At 45.7% G+C, this 16,600-nt stretch overlaps 1 protein-coding gene across 3 annotated transcripts in view; it reads left to right on the top strand.

Annotated features, from left to right (window-relative positions):
• TPD52L2 (TPD52 like 2) overlaps positions 1-16,392 on the top strand; it is a 43,789-nt gene extending 27,397 nt beyond the window's left edge. For all 3 annotated transcript variants that reach the window (XM_081949824.1, XM_081949825.1, XM_081949823.1), the window contains 3 exons: positions 1,403-1,504; positions 13,551-13,599; positions 14,441-16,392. In XM_081949824.1, the coding sequence (XP_081805950.1) occupies positions 1,403-1,504; positions 13,551-13,599; positions 14,441-14,539 (250 nt within the window). In that variant the 3' untranslated portion in view covers positions 14,540-16,392. The remainder of the gene's footprint in view (positions 1-1,402; positions 1,505-13,550; positions 13,600-14,440) is intronic.
• Positions 16,393-16,600: the final 208 nt, after the last annotated feature.

Genomic DNA, 16,600 nt, shown 5'->3' with positions numbered 1-16,600 from the left:
ACATTTTTCCCTCAAAAAAGTGGCTGAAAATCTGGGTGTGTCTTATACACTGAAAACAGCATTTTTGGCCTCCCGAAATCCCGACCCCTTCAACAAAATGCCCATACATAGCCTTTAGGACAGGGGTGTCCAAACTTGGGAACTTTAAGACTTGTGGACTTCAACTCCCAGAATTCCCCAGCCAGCCATGCTGGCTGGGGAATTCTGGGAGTTGAAGTCCACAAGTCTTAAAAGTTCCCAAGTTTGGACACCCCTGCTTTAGGAGCTTTCAGAGTGCTCCTGGGGTCTGGGGAGGGCAGAAATGAGCGAAAAACAGGACATTTTTGCCCCCCCAACCCCCAGGAGCACTCTATAAGCCTCCTAAAGGCTATACATACCCTTTTTGGGGGAGGGGGATAAGAAAACGCCCCATTTTCACGAAAAAGGGCAGTTTTGGGGAGGTCTGCAGAATGCAAAAACTTTTTTAAAAAATTTGCCTCTTCAAAATCTTGGTGCGTCTTATACTCCGAAAAATATGGTAATTTGAAAAGCATATGGATGATAAGCTGAGTTGATGATAGGCAGATACCAATAATGTTAATATGTGCTTTCCCCCCTTCTTTTTGATCTCCTTAAACAATGCAAAAAGAAGAAGAAACAATTTGACAATAAACAGCCGAATAAAGAGTGTTAATTTCACCCATTATCAGGTAGCAGACAGAGAGGCTTCGTAGCCTTGCTGAAGTACAGGTAATCCTTAACTTACGACCATTCGTTTAGGGACTGTTTGACGTGAACGGCGCTGGAAAAAGTGTCCTGCAACCGTTCCTCGCACTTATGACCGTCACGGCATTCCCCCACTGTCATGTGTTCAAAATTCAGGCGGTAACATTTTCAATGGTTGCAGCCTTCCAGAGTTGTGCGAACGTTGTTTGCGACCTTCCCAGCTGGCTTCTAACCGTTCGGGGGGCGGGGGGGGGAAGCCTGATCTGTTTAATGACGCATGGTTCACTTAACAACTGCAGCTATTTGCTTAACAAAAAAAACAAAAACAAAAAAAGTCACCAAATTGGGCATGACTCAATTTTAACAGCCTCCCTGCTTAGCCAAGGAAATTCTGATCTCTTGGTCGTAAGGTGAGGACTGCCTGTATCTTGAGCGTCTCTCAAAATCCTGCCATAATGAAGCACATCTACAGAAGGGACACATCCTTGCTTTAAATCCGTTTGCTAGCCTGTTTCACCCTCTGCGGTAGTTGCAAAGCTTTGCAAAGCCTCCAATGTGTACGTACAGAATGCGTACACGGCTCTTCCTTTCCCTAACTCCTGTTTTTTTTTAAAACTCCAGCTGAGTCTTCCTTTGCTCCTTAGAGACCGTTCTCAATTAACGACGGCCTCCCTTCACCATTCTTGTTTTTCTCTAGCTATAAGAAGACCCAGGAAACGCTGTATCAGGCCGGCCAGAAAACCTCAGCTGCTCTCTCCAACGTGGGCTCTGCGATCAGCCGGAAGCTTGGAGACATGAGGTAAGGGGTTGAGTTATTTTTCCTCCTTTTTGATCTAATTCTTCCAAAGAATTTTTGTCCGGTGCAAAAGATCAGGTCCAGGCGTGAAGGTCCAACTAAACTGATTTATTGCTCAAATGCCCATGGGCAGACTAGCACCTACCTGGGAGTTTAAATAGGGGCCAATAGGGATGCGTGACTCGGTGGTTGAGCTTGTCGATCAGAAAATCGACACTTCAGTGGTTCGAATCTGTAGCGCCGCACGACAGTGTGAGCTCCCGTTACTTGTCCCAGTTTCTGCCAACCTATCAGTTCGAAAGCATGTAAAAATGCAAGTAGAAAAATAGAAACCACCTTTGGTGGGAAGGTAACAGCGTTCCGTGCGCCTTCAGCATTTAGTCATGACCACGGAGACGCCTTCAGACAGTGCTGGCTCTTCGGCTTTGAAACGGAGATGAGCACCGCCCCGTAGAGTCAGGAACGACTAACACATATGTGCGAGGGGAACCTTTACCTAAGAGCCAATGGCATTCAAGGGAGGTTGGGCTTAGTTTGCTTGTGGCTACTTAGGAATTCTGGTCTAGTTTCTCTTTTGACTCTGCCACTCCTTCCCAGACAGACAGAGGTAGGCAGAGACAAGTGTTAGGTGGGAAAAATCAGCTCCACATGTCAAGGTCCAATTAAGTTGATTTATAGCTAAAGAGCCAATGCACAGGAATCTTCTCATCTCACGGTTAGCATCTGCTTGAGATTAGATAAGGTCAGCGGAGGATTGGACTTAATCGTTTGACTGCGTAGGGATGCTAGGCTTATGCCTCTACACATTCTTGTTCAACATGAAATCAAAACTTTTGCTGATATCTGGTTGCAATTCACAGCACAGGGACCTTTTGGACCACGCTGTACAGGGAGTCCTCGAGTTGCAGCCCTAATGGCGCTTGCCCATCGCAGTTGTGAATTACGACGGTCGTAAAGGGGGTTGATCGCACGGCCCGACCTGATTTGACAAACTCTTTTGCATCTGTTGTAAAGCGAAAGCACGGTCATAAGGCGTGCCCCGTGGCCCTTAAAGAGATTGCCACGGTCGTTAAGCAAACGGGTGGTTTGCTGCGGCCGCACACGGGGTTTTGCCAGTGGGGAAGTAGGAAATGCAGGGGTTTGGACCCAGCATGGTCATGGGACTGCACAAGTGACTACCAGAACTCGAGCAACTGCCTGGGTTCAAGGCAACATTGTCCTGTGATTTCTCATGTGGAGAAACATCTCCGAATTAAATTGTGGTCAGAAGTAGTCACTTATTCACTTAGAGACTGTGATTGTCATTCCACTTCTTAAGTAAGACCCTCATTCTGGTTAAGGATGCCAAGAAGTGAAAACTTACCGTATTTTTTTGGATAATAAGACGCACCCGACTATAAGACGCACCTAAATTTAGAAGTGGAAGACAACAAAAAAAGGTTTTTGACCTCTAAGCACCGTATTTTCAGGCCTTTTGGGGGGGCTTTTTTTGGACCTTTCCCAGTCTTTTTTCTACCCATTTTTCAGACTTTTTTTTGGCCCCTTTTCAAGGCATTTTGGCCTGTTTTGGGGGCTTTTTTGTCTCCTTTTTGAGGCTTTTTTCAGACCCTTTAAAGGGTTTTTTTCAGCCCATTTGTTTTCAAAAACAGGGCCAAAAAAGTCTCAAAAATGGGCCCAAAAAGCCCCCAAAACGGGCTAAAAAGAGGCCTGAAAAAGGCCACAAAATGGGGCATGCAGACACCAAAAAGTGGCCAGTGGGGCTTCAGCAATATTTGGTCTATAAGACATGCAGACATTTTCACCCTCTTCTGGGAGACAAAAAGTGCCTCTTACAGTCTGAAAAATACTGTAATTATAACCGTTTATAAGCATCTAGGTAGGGTGGCTCAGTGGCTAAGACGCTGAGCTTGTCGATCAGACAGATCGGCAGTTCGGTAGTTCAAATCCCTAGCGCCCTGTAATGGAGTGAGCTCCCGTGACTTGACCCAGCTTCTGCCAACCTAGCAGTTCGAAAGCACGTAAAAAACACAAGTAGAAAAATAGGGACCACCTTTGGTGGGAAGGGAACAGCGTTCTGTGCGCCTTCGGCATTTAGTCATGCCGGCCACATGACCACGGAGACGTCTTCGGACAGCGCTGGCACTTCGGCTTTGAAACAGAGATGAGCACCGCCCCCTAGAGTCAGGAAAACTAATATGCATGTGCGAGGGGAACCTTTACCTTTTAGGTAGGGTTACAATGAAATTGTGCTTAACTTCGTCATGACCAATACAAAATCACTGTTGTTCTTGGCATTGATCTTGGAACAGCAGTTACTCAGTGGCATCCTATTTTGGGCCTAAAATTCTGATTATTACATACATCTAATCAACATCCTGATTTTCCTTTTTCTAAAAACACCTTTTAACCCGTCTGATGTTCTAAATGAGGGGCTGTGGAGAAATTAACATGTTATTGTTAATGTGTTCAGAACTGCCCTTCTTTATATCTTTACACCGTACCCGTTGCTAATACTTCAGACTTCGGGGTTTATGTAACATAATTCTGATGACGTAGATTAAAATGATGACTTTGGTGGACCTGCAGGCTTGGGAACACATTCATCTTCCCCGTTGAAACTGCTGTTCTTAAATGTTGAAGGGACTCCAGCCGTCCTGGGCAAATGACTTCTTAAAAGATATTGGACAGTTAGGATGCAGAAATACAATTTATATAAATTACTTTTGGCTTAAAAAGCTGCAGAGTTGAGGATTCCTTTGAGCCAAGTGGAGAGAAGGAAGGTGGCCAAATTCTAGCATTGGGATTTCCCACAAATATATGAAATTTCAATAATCCCCCACACCTTTCCCACATTGGGGGTTTTCTTACTAATGAGAGTCAGTTTGATTTAGGGGTTAAGGCACTGGGAGAGAAGCCGGAAGATGGTGAGTTCTAGTCCCACCTTAGGCATTAAATCCATCTGGGTGACTTTGGGACAATCACTAGGAGATGGTGAGTTCTAGTCCCACTCAGCTGGGTGACTTTGGGAGGAGGAAGTAGCATTGTGTCCGTTTACCACTTTGAGTGGTTTCTAAAAAAAACAAAAACGATCGGCTATAACTAGATAAGTAAAATGAACGAGTAGATAGAGCAGCTGCCTTGTGTGTTTGTTGTGACAGAATTGTGGACCTGCAAAGAAGAACCTTTCACTCATCAAAACCATGATTTTTCAGGAACTCTCCTTTCCCCATCTGGCTGGGATTATCTGGGTGGTAAGCGCATGCGATGTACTCTGATCACATAAATGTAAAATGCCCATACCATTTTGTTGGTCTGCGTGCACTCCTACACTTTGCGTGTCGATATGCCGCCTTCCTCCCTTTCTGTTCTGACCCAGGCTTCCTTTGAAAGCATGAAGCAAAGCCTTGGTCCCGACAAAACCTCTTTTATTTGCACAACTCTGAATTCCTTTCATTCACAGGCCACAAGGCTTGGCAAACAGCCTTTCAGAGGAATGTTTATCCACACGAACCTTATCTCGCTTGGAGAGCTGCCAAATAACTGGTTTGCAAACGCAGGGCAAGGCAAAACATGGCACAGAGTCTCTTATAGGCACAAACAGAACTTTCCACTCTTGAAACGACCGAAGGAACAAATTGTTTCCTGCAAAAGCCCCCTCCTCATTCGCTCCTCTTTTGTTTCCTATGGGCGGGGCCAATCACCTCCAAGGTGTGGCTTTACTCCCACGTTGACCCTGCTTTCTTAGTTGTTCTTGTCTTCTGGCAGCTCTGTGCATGCGCACACTGGGAACAGGCTCCAGCTGTTCCTCTGCCTCACTGCTGCCTAGCTCCCTCTCTGCCTCCGATGCAAAGCCCCCGTCTGAGCTTCTCTCAGTCCCCAGGACTTTCCCCTGTTCCTCCCCAACCTCCTCACTGTCTCACTCTGCTGCCAACTCCGCTGGCCGCCATCGGACACCCAATCCATTCCGAAATCTACACTTTGGCTCAAACACGTTCAAAGAATTGGGCGCTGGCCTTTAACCCCGCCAGGGTTCCTGTGCAAACTGATATTGCTTGTTCACTGAACGTGAGGACTGGAAGCGTTGACGTGCCTTGTAGACTGTTCACAGTGTCAATAGCAGTGCGTCCTTTATGCGAAGGGTGGGACGCTTAAACGTACACGCGTGGGTCTTGGCTGGGTTACTAAACCCACAAAGGCCCACCGGGATTCTGTGAATCTTAGGAGGATTAGGAATCGTGAAACAGAGTAGAATTAAAAGCCTGATTGTGAGGAAGCTCTTGGGGGGGACATAAGGAGCGATTAAAATACAGTGTCCATGAGTTGGTGATCTTGGTGGGGTTTTTAGAGGGGGCCCTGTCCAACCCTTCCCTTGGCAGAGGAAGGCCTTAGAACTGGCTTTTTCCTCCTTGCAACTTTAAGAGGTGTGGACTTCAACTCCCAGAATCCCCCAGCCAGCAGGGCTGGCTGGGGAATTCTGGGAGTTGAAGTCCACACCTCTTAAAGTTGCCATGGTTGAGAAACACTGCTTTAAAACGTAAGGACGGGGCTGCTTGATTGGACCGCAGCCCATCCAATTACAGTATTGGTTTCTCCTATGGCCAATCAGGTCTCTGTAGGGTGTTGAAAAGCAGGAGATGGGGACCGCCGCCCCCCTGCCATTCCTTCCCTGTAAATGGTTTTTGAAGGCCTATTGGCCTCCCCAGGAACTCATGTTGAGTCTCAACAGAAGAATATTTGTAGAATATTCTTCTGTTGAGAATCACGGGATCCTTGGTGCTCTCTGAGCTTGCTTGTTTTCTTGCAGACCTTTCATGACCCAGCTACGTAGCATCATCAGTGCTAAAAAGTAGTGAGGTTTGTTCCCTGTTTATACACAGCAGCTTGCTCTGGCACTGTTGGCAGGGGTGGGGTTTTCTCCTTAGTGTTTCTTGATTAGGTTATTGTTCCCTGCTTGATTGTTTGTCTGGGTTCAATCCCTGCTTATCTGGTTGGTGGAGAGGATGTGTAAAACTAATAGCAAACTCCCACTTACTAGCATTTGATGATGTTACGTCGTTGGGTCATGAAATGTCTGTTAAAAGACGACCAACTCGACACCAAGGAACCCACAGTTCTCCTCCTCCTCCTCTTCACAAACCCCACTCCCTTCTAGCACTGATAATGTTTCCTAGTTGGGTGATTAAATGTCTGCAAGAAAACCACCAAGCTCAGAGAGTATTAAGGACCCACAATCCTCCCCCCCTTCTCCTCTCCACAAACCCCACTCCCTTCTAGCACTGATAATGTTTCCTAATTGGGTGATAAAATGTCTGCAAGAAAACCACCAAGCTCAGAGAGCATCAAGGACTCTACAATGTTAAGTCTTCCAAATTGATAATACTTACCCGATTAACAATCACGATTAAAACTAGAACAAATTTATCAAAAGAAACATTTTCTCTTCCTCTCAATCTTAACAGCCTTACCAAATGCCGAGTTCAATCCCCAGAATTTCCCAGCTAGTCATGTGTGGCCTTCAATGCCCAGAATGCCCCAGACAACATGCCAGCTAGGGGATTCTGGGAGCTGAAGTCTGCACATTGTCAGGGTTCCAAATAGCATCCAAAATTAAATCAGAGTCCAAGGCAAAGTATTGCTCAAAGTTCCAATTTATGAAGAGAGCCATGTTGGCACATCTGGGAAATCCCGAATCTGAAAGTTTCCCGGTTTTCCCTACCCAGTTGAAAGTTCAAGATCTTGCCCCCGCCCCCCTGGCCCACAAGTCCATCACATGGTCCAATCATACCCTGCCATGCTGGCAGCTTCCACCCATCCAGTTCCGGTCAGGTGCAGAGATGCAGTGCAGAGACAAAGGATGACCTTGGCTTTCTAGAAAGAATGTTGTTATGGCTACATATCATCTAACTCCGTACAATCCCCCCTCCCGTTTTCCCACAATAGAAAAAGGCATAGTAGAATAATAGAAAGTGTGGCAGGCCAAAGATCCAAAGGAAAAGACGGCTGCAGGCCTGACACACAGTTTTTTTTAACCTTACCACGGTTGAGAAAGATTGCCAGCTGGTTGCTATTGGTTCTCCTCTTTAACCATTGGGGGGTTGGGGTTTTGGCTTCTCTGGCAAGCCCCCAGGTCCTCCCACCAAAGCATCTCCAGTTATTTTGCGGTGCCAAAAGACTCCAAATGATTAACCCGCCCCCATTTTCGAGTTTTTCTTATGTGATCAGAGGCTTAAGTATTGTGGTGAGTTTTTTCTTCCATTCTTTGAAGGGCAGAAGTCATTTCTGCTCAGCTTGTCTTTGCTGTGTGGTCTTTTTGAGGTTTTTTGGCCTTTCTCCCACCAAACTCTCTCTGTGTGTGTGTGTGTGTTCCTTTACTTTCCTGGTGTGCCTGCAGTTGTGACCCTGCTTGGGTAAATGGGTAAACAGTTCTGGAGGTGATTCCGAATTGGGGAGACCAGGGAAAGCCTGGGAAATCTGAACGGCTTTGGTGTGTAAGTCACCCGACAGCTCAGCATAGTTTCTACACAAGAGTATAAATAAGAGTATATAGAAGGACATATACACTATATTGCCAAAAGTATTTGCTCACCCATCCACATAATCAGACTCAGTTGTGAGCGAATACTTTTGGCAATATAGTGTATTTCTATATAAGAGGGACATGGTGGCTCAGTGGCTAAGATGCTGAGCTTGTCGATCAGAAGGGTCGGCAGTTCGAATCCCTAGTGCCGTGTAACAGAGTGAGCTCCCGTTCCTTGTCCCAGCTTCTGCCAACCTAGCAGTTCGAAAGCACGTAAAAATGCAAGTAGAAAAATAGGAACGACCTTTGGTGGGAAGGGAACTGCGTTCCATGCGCCTTCAGCGTTGTGTCATGCCGGCCACATGACCACGGAGACGTCTTCTAACAGCGCTGGCTCTTCGGCTTTGAAACAGAGATGAGCAGAGCCCCCTAGAGTCAGGAACGACTAGCACGTATGTGCGAGGGGAATCTTTACCTTTACCTATAGTTTCTAAACCAGGTTATTCTAGTTCGGTCCAATCCAGATGTGTTTGTATTATTCCTGTCTTCCCCCTCTCAGCTCAGCCAGCGTCTCTCCTGGCTGGGGATGACGGGAGAAACCAGCTGGTCTACATTCAAAGTGCAGTTAAATTGAGTTGGGTTCGATCCAATGGGAGTTAGTTGTAGAATGAACTTCCTTTGGATTCAGGCACGCAAGAATCCCTTTGGTCTAGTGGTTAAGGCAGCAGGCTACAAACCAGGAGACTGTGAGTTCTAGTCCAGCTTCAGCATGAAAAGCAAATGGGTGAGTTTGGGCCAATCACCAAGCGACTATGAATTCTGGTCCCACCTTCAATGTGAAAGTTGAAGCTGGGTGACCTAGGGGACGGTGAGTTCTAGTCCTGCCTTAGACACAAGTCGACTGGGTGACTTTGGGTCGATCAGCAGGGGATTGTGAGTTCTAGTCCCGCCTCAGGCACAAGGCAACTGGGTAACTCTGGACCAATCACCAGGAGACGGTGAGTTCTAGTCCCACCCATGGCATGAAAGTCAGATGGATGACTTTTAGGCCAATCACTCTCCCCTCACCGGGTATCTGTTCTTGTAGGGAGGAAGAAGGAATACTAAATATGTTTACTGCCTTGAGCTGTTTATAAATAATAATAATAATAATAATAATAATAATAATAATAATAATAATAATAATAAGAAGAAGAAGAAGAAGAAGAAGAAGAAGAAGAAGAAGAAGAAGAAGAAGAAGAAGAAGAAGAAGAAGAAGAAATAAACAAATAAATAAAATAAATAACCCCACTGCTAATTGCTCTTCTTCTGAACAGGAGGAACAGTTTTAAAAAAAACGATTTTATTAAGTGCACTAAAATCGCCTGGAGTGATGTTGGCCTTTGTTAAAGATTCCCGGGTTTGTTTGCTAATGTTTCTCTCTTGGAGAACTGGTTTTCCTAGTTGCTGCTTCCTTGCCACCTGGCCGTATCCTCTGGGTTTCTCCTGCCAGAAGACGCCGATTCACGTTGTTATCTTGAGCTGTGGGTCGGTGACGCCTGGAGCCAAAGGCCAAGGCGCTCTTTCATTGTACATTCAAGCATAATTTTAGTCTTGCGGGAGAAGGCGTATCTTCTCTAATCTTCTGTAATTTGCAATTAAATGAGCCCAAAGGTGCTGTTCGAAACACAAATAGACTTGGGTTTTTTTCCCTTCCCATCCTGAACTGAAGAAGCTTCTTGGGTGAGAAGCGAAACCCCTTCAAGCAAAACCCATGGAAGCCCAGTTGCCTTTTGTGAATGATTGCAAACCTCTATAGGCAAAAAGCAGACAGGTCCGGCTTGACCCCTGGAACTGGCTGCGTATGGAAAAGAAGCAACCCTTAGTCTATGGAAGTCCTCAATCATCCATGTTATTTTTTGTCCCAAAGGAGCTCTCTTTCAAAAGGCAACTTTGCTTTTTTTTTTCTTGAAGGCATTTCGCTTCTCATTCCAAGGAGCTTCTTCTGTTCTGATTGAATAGTGGAAGATGGAAGGATTTAGCATATTTTTCAGAGTATAGACCAAGATTTTGAAGAGGCAAATTTTTTAAAAAACCCTTTTTTGCACTCTGCAGACCTCCCCAAAATGGCCTGTTTTTTGTCAAAACAAAGGGCATGCATAGCCTTTAGGAAGCTTGTAGAATGCTCCTGGGGGCTGGGGGGCAAAAATGAACAAAAAAGGCCCGTTTTTCGCTCATATTTGCCCTCCCCAGCTCCCAGGAGCACTCTGGAAGCCTCCTAAAGGCTCTGCGTGGCCATTTTTGGAAAGGGGATGGGGTTCCAGGAGGCCAAAAATGCTGCATTCAGTGTAGAAGCACCCAGATTTTCACCCTCTTTGGGGGTGGGGGGAAAGGTGCGTCTTATACTCTGAAAAATACAGTATATTCCTTGTAGTCTTCTGGTCGTTAGCACTCCTGAGACTCATTGAGGCCACTTGGAGGTTTATTTGTGCAATGGGAGGGGACGCTTGAATCTAGAACTGAAGAAGTTTCTCGGGCGAGAAACGAAACATCTTCTAGCAAAACCATAAAGTTCAGTTACCTTTCAAAAAACACCTGGGTGATTGGGAATCTCCGCAGACAATTGAATGAGCCATTTCTGACCTGCAGCCCAACGGGAAGACGGCCTACAGACCCCGTAGCAGATGTTGGTGGACCTGTTGGTTTAGTTGGGTGGGGAGCAGATGTTCTCCAGCATCCTCAACTGAATTCATCGAGCTGTTTTGAGAACTGCCACGGACGTTCAGATGGGTCAGCGACTTAATTGACGGAAACTAACTTTAATCTCACTCTGTGGCATGGACACTAACTGGGGCCCAATTTTGGTGGGCTGGAGCTTCATCCTCCTACAATTCCTTCTCCTTTTAAGATTCAACTCTTGATGGATTGTTTGAGGCCTGAGGTTTGGATATGGAAGAGGTGGTCTTGCAACGTGCCCCTAACTTTCTCTCTTTCCTCCTTCTCTCTTTCTGCTTCCGTTGGATTCTGCCAGGGCCCATCCGTTCTCACACTCTTTTAGGTAAGGCTTGGTTAGAAGGACGCGGTGGCTCAGTGGGTAAGACGCTGAGCTTGTCGGTCAGAAAGATCGGCGGTTCGAATCCCTAGCGCTGCGTAATGGAGTGAGCTCCCGTTACTTGTCCCAGCTTCTGCCAATCTAGCAGTTCGAAACCATGTCAAACATGCAAGTAGAAAAATAGGAACCTCTTTGGTGGGAAGGGAACAACATTTCCGTGAGCCTTCGGTGTTTAGTCCTGCTGGCCACATGACCACGGAGACTTCTTCAGATAGCGCTGGCTCTTCGGCTTTGAAATGGAGATGAGCAGCGCCCCCTAGAGTCGGAAACAACTAGCACATCTGTGCGAGGGGAACCTCGACTTGGTTAAAGGGATCATCTGTATGGGAACGCTGGTTCAGCCAGGTCACTATTCTGAAATGCAGGTAGTCCTCCACTTACGACCACAATTAAACTGTAAATTTCTGTTGCTAAGCAATGGAGTGTCTCTCCCCCCCCCCCCAATTTTATGATCTTTTCTTGCTGCAGTTGTTAAGTGAATCCCTGCAATGGTTCAATTTAGTAAACACGGTTGTTAAGCGAATCCAGCTTCCCCCTGGACTTTGCTTGTCAGAAGCAAAGGGGATCACGTGATCTTGGGGATCCCTGCGACCATCATAAATACGAGCCACTTGCAAAGCGGCCGGATTTGGATCACATGACCATGGGGATGCTGCAACGGTTGTAAGTGTGAGAAAAAGTCTCTTTTTTTCCCCCCGATGCCATCGTAACTTTGAACGGTCACTAAATGAATGGTCGTAAGTTGAGGGCTGATCTGTAATTCTCCTGATCCATCCTCTGCTGAGAGGGCCCCAGAATGAGTTGCGACTCACAACTCACGCCCTGTGAGGGCGGCAAGGGGCAGTGAGGCGCTATCCATGGTTTAATGCTTCTAACGTTTCCTTCCTTTCCCCTTAATGCTTCCGAGTAGCAGTTACTCCATCCGTCATTCGATAAGTATGCCGGCAATGAGGTAAGGTAGCAAAAGCCCCATTTTTTCCCCCCAAAACCGACGTTGGTGAGGGGCATTTGGGTGGGTACGATCAGTTGTAGGTCATTTAAGAGCTCAGAGCAGCATGGAACATTAACAATGATTTGTGTGGCCTACCACTTGGTCTTCTGGAAGGTCCGCATGGGAGCTGCTGAAGAAATAGTAATGTATTTATACATCTAAGACATGTGGACTTCAACTCCCAGAATTTCCCAGCCAGCTGTGCTGGCTGGAGAATCCTGGGAGTTGAAGTCCACACATCCTACACTTGCCCAGCTTGAAAAATACACTTTTGGCACCTCTTGCTTGTTGGTTCCGTGTTCAGTCTGTCAAAATGGCCTTTATTTATTTATTTATTTATTTATTTATTTATTTATTTATTTATTTATTTATTTATTTATTATTTATTTATTTATTTATTTATTTATTTATTTATTTATTTATTTATTTTTATTTATTTATTTTTATTTATTTATTTATTTATTTGTTTGTTTGTTTGCAAAGACACCTAGAGTCAATGAAGGGGAGTGGGAGGCCATATAAATTCTCTAAAAACAAACAAACAAAGAAATAAATTGTGGGAAAGCCAGTTTGTCAACAGGAAATAAGCCTGTGGAGTCTCAGCTGGCGGTGGGACTTTGCCATTTGGCGGTTACCAAGTTTTTGTGCATGCTATTGTAAACTTGGGGACTTTGACTATCGCTGTTGTATCTTATGATTTATGATTATGGTATTTTAGGATTGTGATCATGATTTACCACTTGTTACTTGTATGTATTCTATTCTATTCTATTTTATTCTAATTATTTCATATTCTATGCTAAGCCATTCTATTCTGCTCTACTCCATTCTTCTGTTCTGTTTTGTTCTGTTCTATTTTATTCCACTCCACTCCACTCTTCTGTTCTATTTTATTCTATTTCTTATTCTATTCTACTCTACTCTATTCCTCGTTCTGTACTGTTCCATTCCCTTCCTTATTCTATTCTATTCTACTCCTATTCCTATTCTATTATTTCATACTATTTGCTATGCTATGCTATTTTATTCTACTAATTCTAACTCTATTCTATTTTCTGTCCTATCCTATTCCTATTCCTGCTTTTTAACTGCTTTCTAAGAAAGCTGGAACCTAAAATTTCTGAATCATCTATAATTGTTTTTTTACACACGCCTCCCTGGTAGTTGTAAATACATCTTTCTCTTTCTGAAAAAAAAAGTGTGTGTGTTTCTCATTCAACCGAGAATTGTGGCTTTTAAGGATGCTTTTGTGGAGCTTCCCTTGTTTTTCCACATCATAATTATCCAGAGTTCAGCAAATTGTGGAGGTGATAAATTGTGGGAAGTGGGTTCTGAAGTGTTTTTCAAATAGCGAGAAAGCAGGCCTCAAGATGGCCTGCCTGAACAAAGAATGCAAAATTGTAGTACTCTCTTTTTATTTTACATAACTGTTCTTTTTTTCTTTTGCAAGGAATTCTGCAACTTTCAAGTCTTTCGAAGACAGAGTTGGAACCATAAAGGTAATTTTCCTTCCAAACATGGGAGAACCACCTCCTCCTCCTCCCCCCTCCTCCTCTTCTACTACTACTACTACTACTACTACTACTACTACTACTACTACTACTACTACTACTAGGCAATGGAGAGCCAGTTAGTAGTTAAGGCACCAGGCTAGAAAACGGGAGATCATGAATTGTAATCTCACTTTAGGCATGAAAGCCAATTGGGTGACTTTGGGCCAATCCCCAGGAGACAGTGAGTTCTAGTCCCGCCTTAGGCATGAAAGCCAGCTGGGTGACTTTGGGCCAATCCCCAGGAGACAATGAGGTCTAGTCCCGCCTTAGGTATGAAAGCTGGCTGGGTGACTTTGGACCAATCACCACAAGACCTGGAGTTTTAATCCTGCCTTAGCCATTAAATCCAACTGGGTGACTATGGGCCAGTCACTAGGAGACTGGGAGTTCTAGTCCTGTCTTAAGCATGATAACCAACTAGGTCAGGGGTGTCCAAACTTGGGAACTTTAAGACTTGTGGACTTCAACTCCCAGAATTCCCCAGCCAGCATGGCTGGCTGGGGAATTCTGGGAGTTGAAGTCCACAAGTCTTAAAGTTCCCAAGTTTGGACACCCCTGGACTAGGTGACTTTGGGCCAAATCACACTCTCTCAGCCCAACCCACCTCACAGGTGCGTGTTGTGGCTGGGAAAATAGGAAGAAGGCGTATCAGATATTGAGTTGTTGATAACAAGATTAAAGGTCAGATTTTGAAAAATGCACTTAAATGGGGGAGGGGGGGAGCAAAAAAACAAAAACAAAAACCCCAGGGCTTAATTCTTAACACTTGTTTTTCTTTTTCACTCAGTCCAAAGTTGTGGGTGGCAAAGATAACGATGGCGGCAACCAGCTCCACTCGCCGACGGCCGCTGGCGACAAGCCACCCCAGGACAACGCGCCTTTCTAAGCCCGACAAGCGTGGCGGTGCATGGCTGCCGGAGCCCCACCCTTTGCTCTTCCCAACACGCAAGACGAAAAAAAAAGAAAAGAAAAAAAAGGAAAAAAAAAAAAAGAAGAGAATTGCGGTCCCACTTGGAAGAGAGAGATCCATACATCCCTCTTCGCTGCTGGAATCTTCAGGTCCAATAAAGTGAACAGATGGCTTTTTGTACACTTATACCTATTTTACACTAAAGGCTTCTCGAGGGAGCCCCGCCCTACGCTTCCTGTTGGAAGGGTTAATCAGCGGGGAGGATTCGGCCGTTTGAGCCCAAAAGATAGACCCAGCTCTTTTAGGCTTCAAGAGGCTTGTAGACATTGCCCCCCCCCCCTTTTGTTCCTCCAGTTGCAAGCAGAAATTTGAATTTTTTTATGCAATACGGGAAAAAAAGAGTCGTTTCAGGAGGCGTTTAAGCTGTACGCAAAACAGCCGAGCGCTCTATGTACCCTTAACGCCATCTTCTTGGTATAACTAGCTAGCTAGCTTTCCGTTATTCGAGCTCGTTTCCTTTCGGGGCAGTTAAGAGACCCCGTTGACTGCTTTGGAAACCTTGTCCCACCTCTTGTTTAGATCGATAAACCAAGTTTACTTAGGGGGGGGGGGTTAAAGATAGCCCCCCCCCTTCCTTTCCCTTCTCTTCTGGAATTCCCAGAAAGGAATCTCCTCTTAGCCCCCGCCCGGGCTTCTCTCAAGCTTTAATAAATCTCAGAAAGTTTATTTTTTTGGGGGGGATTTGCAGGGGGTGGAGACGACACGGGGGATTTCCACAGCGCATCAGCTTTTTCGTATCGCGATTTAGGGGCCCCTCCCACCTCTCAGAGCTGAAACGCAAGCCTTATGTCACCACCTGCTTTAATCGTTTATAATCTTTTTATATCTCCGAAGTGTGAAGAAGGTTGTGGGTGAGGAAGGGAAGGGAAGGAAACGAAACAGGTTGGGGCATCTTATCGTAGAAACTGCATGTGGCTCTTGACGTTCATTTCAGCGTGTTGCCTACATACTCGGTTGCACGCATGTTGTTTTTCTTTCCCTGTCTCTCTCTCTCTCTCTCTCTCCCTTCAAGTGTAGGGAATTTGCTTTTTTGTCCTCTGGATTTGGGTCTTGCCTTAGAAAGTCCCGGAGGCTGTGAGGGAACCCCTGGGATTATCGGGGCGCCCCAAAATTCCGTTCTTTTCTTCACTCGTTGTTCCTTCCAGGAACTTTCCGTCCGACGTTTTTGAGATTTTGATGGATTCTCTCCATGGCTTCTGCAACCCATGGTGGTCGTGGATGGCACCGCACCTTGCCTGCTCTTGGTGATTACGCATGGAGACCCTAATCCCTGGAGGGAAGGGTGAGAACGCGCCGTTCTCCTCACCTTGTAGCTCGAAGGCAGAGGCACCCCTAAGCGATCCAGGCTTTTCCGTGCCTTAGAGGCCCAGTAGGATGGGAAGCAGCATGTCCCACAATAGATACCAACTTAGCACCCAGAAAGAACGATTGGGAGACCCTTCCTCTCTCTCTTTCTCTAGTCACCCGAGAAGCAAGTTTTGACACTCAAAAACGCGGGCGATGAAATTCTTCCTGCGTCCTTTTGTTGCTGTTGGCTGAATCCATTCCTGGCTCAGAACCTGACTCAAGAGAGGCAGAAGAGGCTAAGGGGAGGGGTTTGTTATTGTAGTTTCTTGAGAGGGAGATAGCCCACCTGCGTTTGGAAAAAATAAATAAAAGGGAGAAATCGACGTTGATGCGACCGGGCCGCTGCAGGACGAGGCTCAGTTGTTTCTCCTGTAATGGGTCTGGGGGAAATTTGTCAATAAAATATTCCTTTTGGAAAAGCAGAGCACTTGTCTGTCCTGTTATATTTCGGATCTGCAAATCCTGGTTGTAGGCAACGGTCCCCCGGGTTGCGATGCGTCAGCGTTCCAAGTAATAACCCCGTAGAAATCAGAACTCCCGAGGCAGACTGATTCCTCAAAGAAGAGTTTTATTGGAGATATCATATTGGCACAACTGATGAAAACCCGGCTCTGAAAGTTCCCACGCTTT

The sequence above is a fragment of the Natrix helvetica genome, assembly GCF_964273705.1.
Source record: "Natrix helvetica genome assembly, chromosome: 3".
Classification (NCBI taxonomy): domain Eukaryota; kingdom Metazoa; phylum Chordata; class Lepidosauria; order Squamata; family Natricidae; genus Natrix; species Natrix helvetica.
This window is presented reverse-complemented; position numbering and strand designations above follow the sequence as displayed.